This window comes from Penaeus monodon, chromosome 34 (assembly GCF_015228065.2).
Source record: "Penaeus monodon isolate SGIC_2016 chromosome 34, NSTDA_Pmon_1, whole genome shotgun sequence".
Lineage (NCBI taxonomy): Eukaryota > Metazoa > Arthropoda > Malacostraca > Decapoda > Penaeidae > Penaeus > Penaeus monodon.
In genome coordinates, this window is record NC_051419.1 from 31,575,255 (window position 1) to 31,576,041 (window position 787).

The window sequence follows — 787 nt, forward strand, 5'->3', positions numbered from 1 at the left end:
CACACATATATATGCTGATTCTTATCGTATAGTATTTACTATGCAGTATTTTAGTTCCGCCTGAATTCATAAATATTATTAAGAATACTTAGCCCTTATCCCTCATTATTTCCCATTTTCTGTCTTTTTTCCAGATCGAAGTGAACCGCTACATCACCTGGCCGGGCCAAGCGTGCTCTTACAAAATCGGCGAAATTAAAATAAAAGAGCTGCGGCAAAAGGCTCAGAATGCTCTGGGAAATCTGTTCCGATTGCAAGATTTCCACGGCGTGTTGCTGCAGTGCACAGGTCCCTTGAACATCCTGGAACAGTGCGTGAACAACTATATAGAGAGGACGATACCGACCATGACGAAGCCGAAGAAAACGGGAATGGGGACGACGAAGAAAACGGAGTTGGAGAAAACGGAGATAGCTCTAGTCCGGGTGTTACGGAAAACGGTGATGTGGGAGACTCAACTAATTCAGAGAACGCTGGGGCCTCTTTGAAATGCGATGGATATCTTGCTGTGATTTTGTCTGCGTCTATATTGCGCGTATTGTATTTATTTAGATAGTCATATTTTTGTTGCTGTGTATCATGTATCCAAACCTTATGTATACGTTTATTCACTGTATGTGTGTTCTGTATATCACTTTTTCTGTTGTGTTTGTACATTTGTCTCTCGTCCAACTTGTAGCTAATCACATCATAGTCATGTATTGTAAAATATTCCTTTCAGATATATGCAAATATATATGTACGAAGTAAAATAGGATATTCCTTTACCTTCATACCCTAATGATGC

The 787-nt window shown here is 39.9% G+C and overlaps 1 protein-coding gene across 1 annotated transcript in view; it reads left to right on the forward strand.

Moving 5' to 3' along the window:
- The window catches only part of LOC119594887, a 100,253-nt gene extending 99,501 nt beyond the window's left edge, over positions 1–752 (forward strand). The window contains exon 13 of the mRNA XM_037943962.1: positions 135–752. Coding sequence (XP_037799890.1) covers positions 135–488 — 354 coding nt within the window. The 3' untranslated portion in view covers positions 489–752. The remainder of the gene's footprint in view (positions 1–134) is intronic.
- Positions 753–787: the final 35 nt, after the last annotated feature.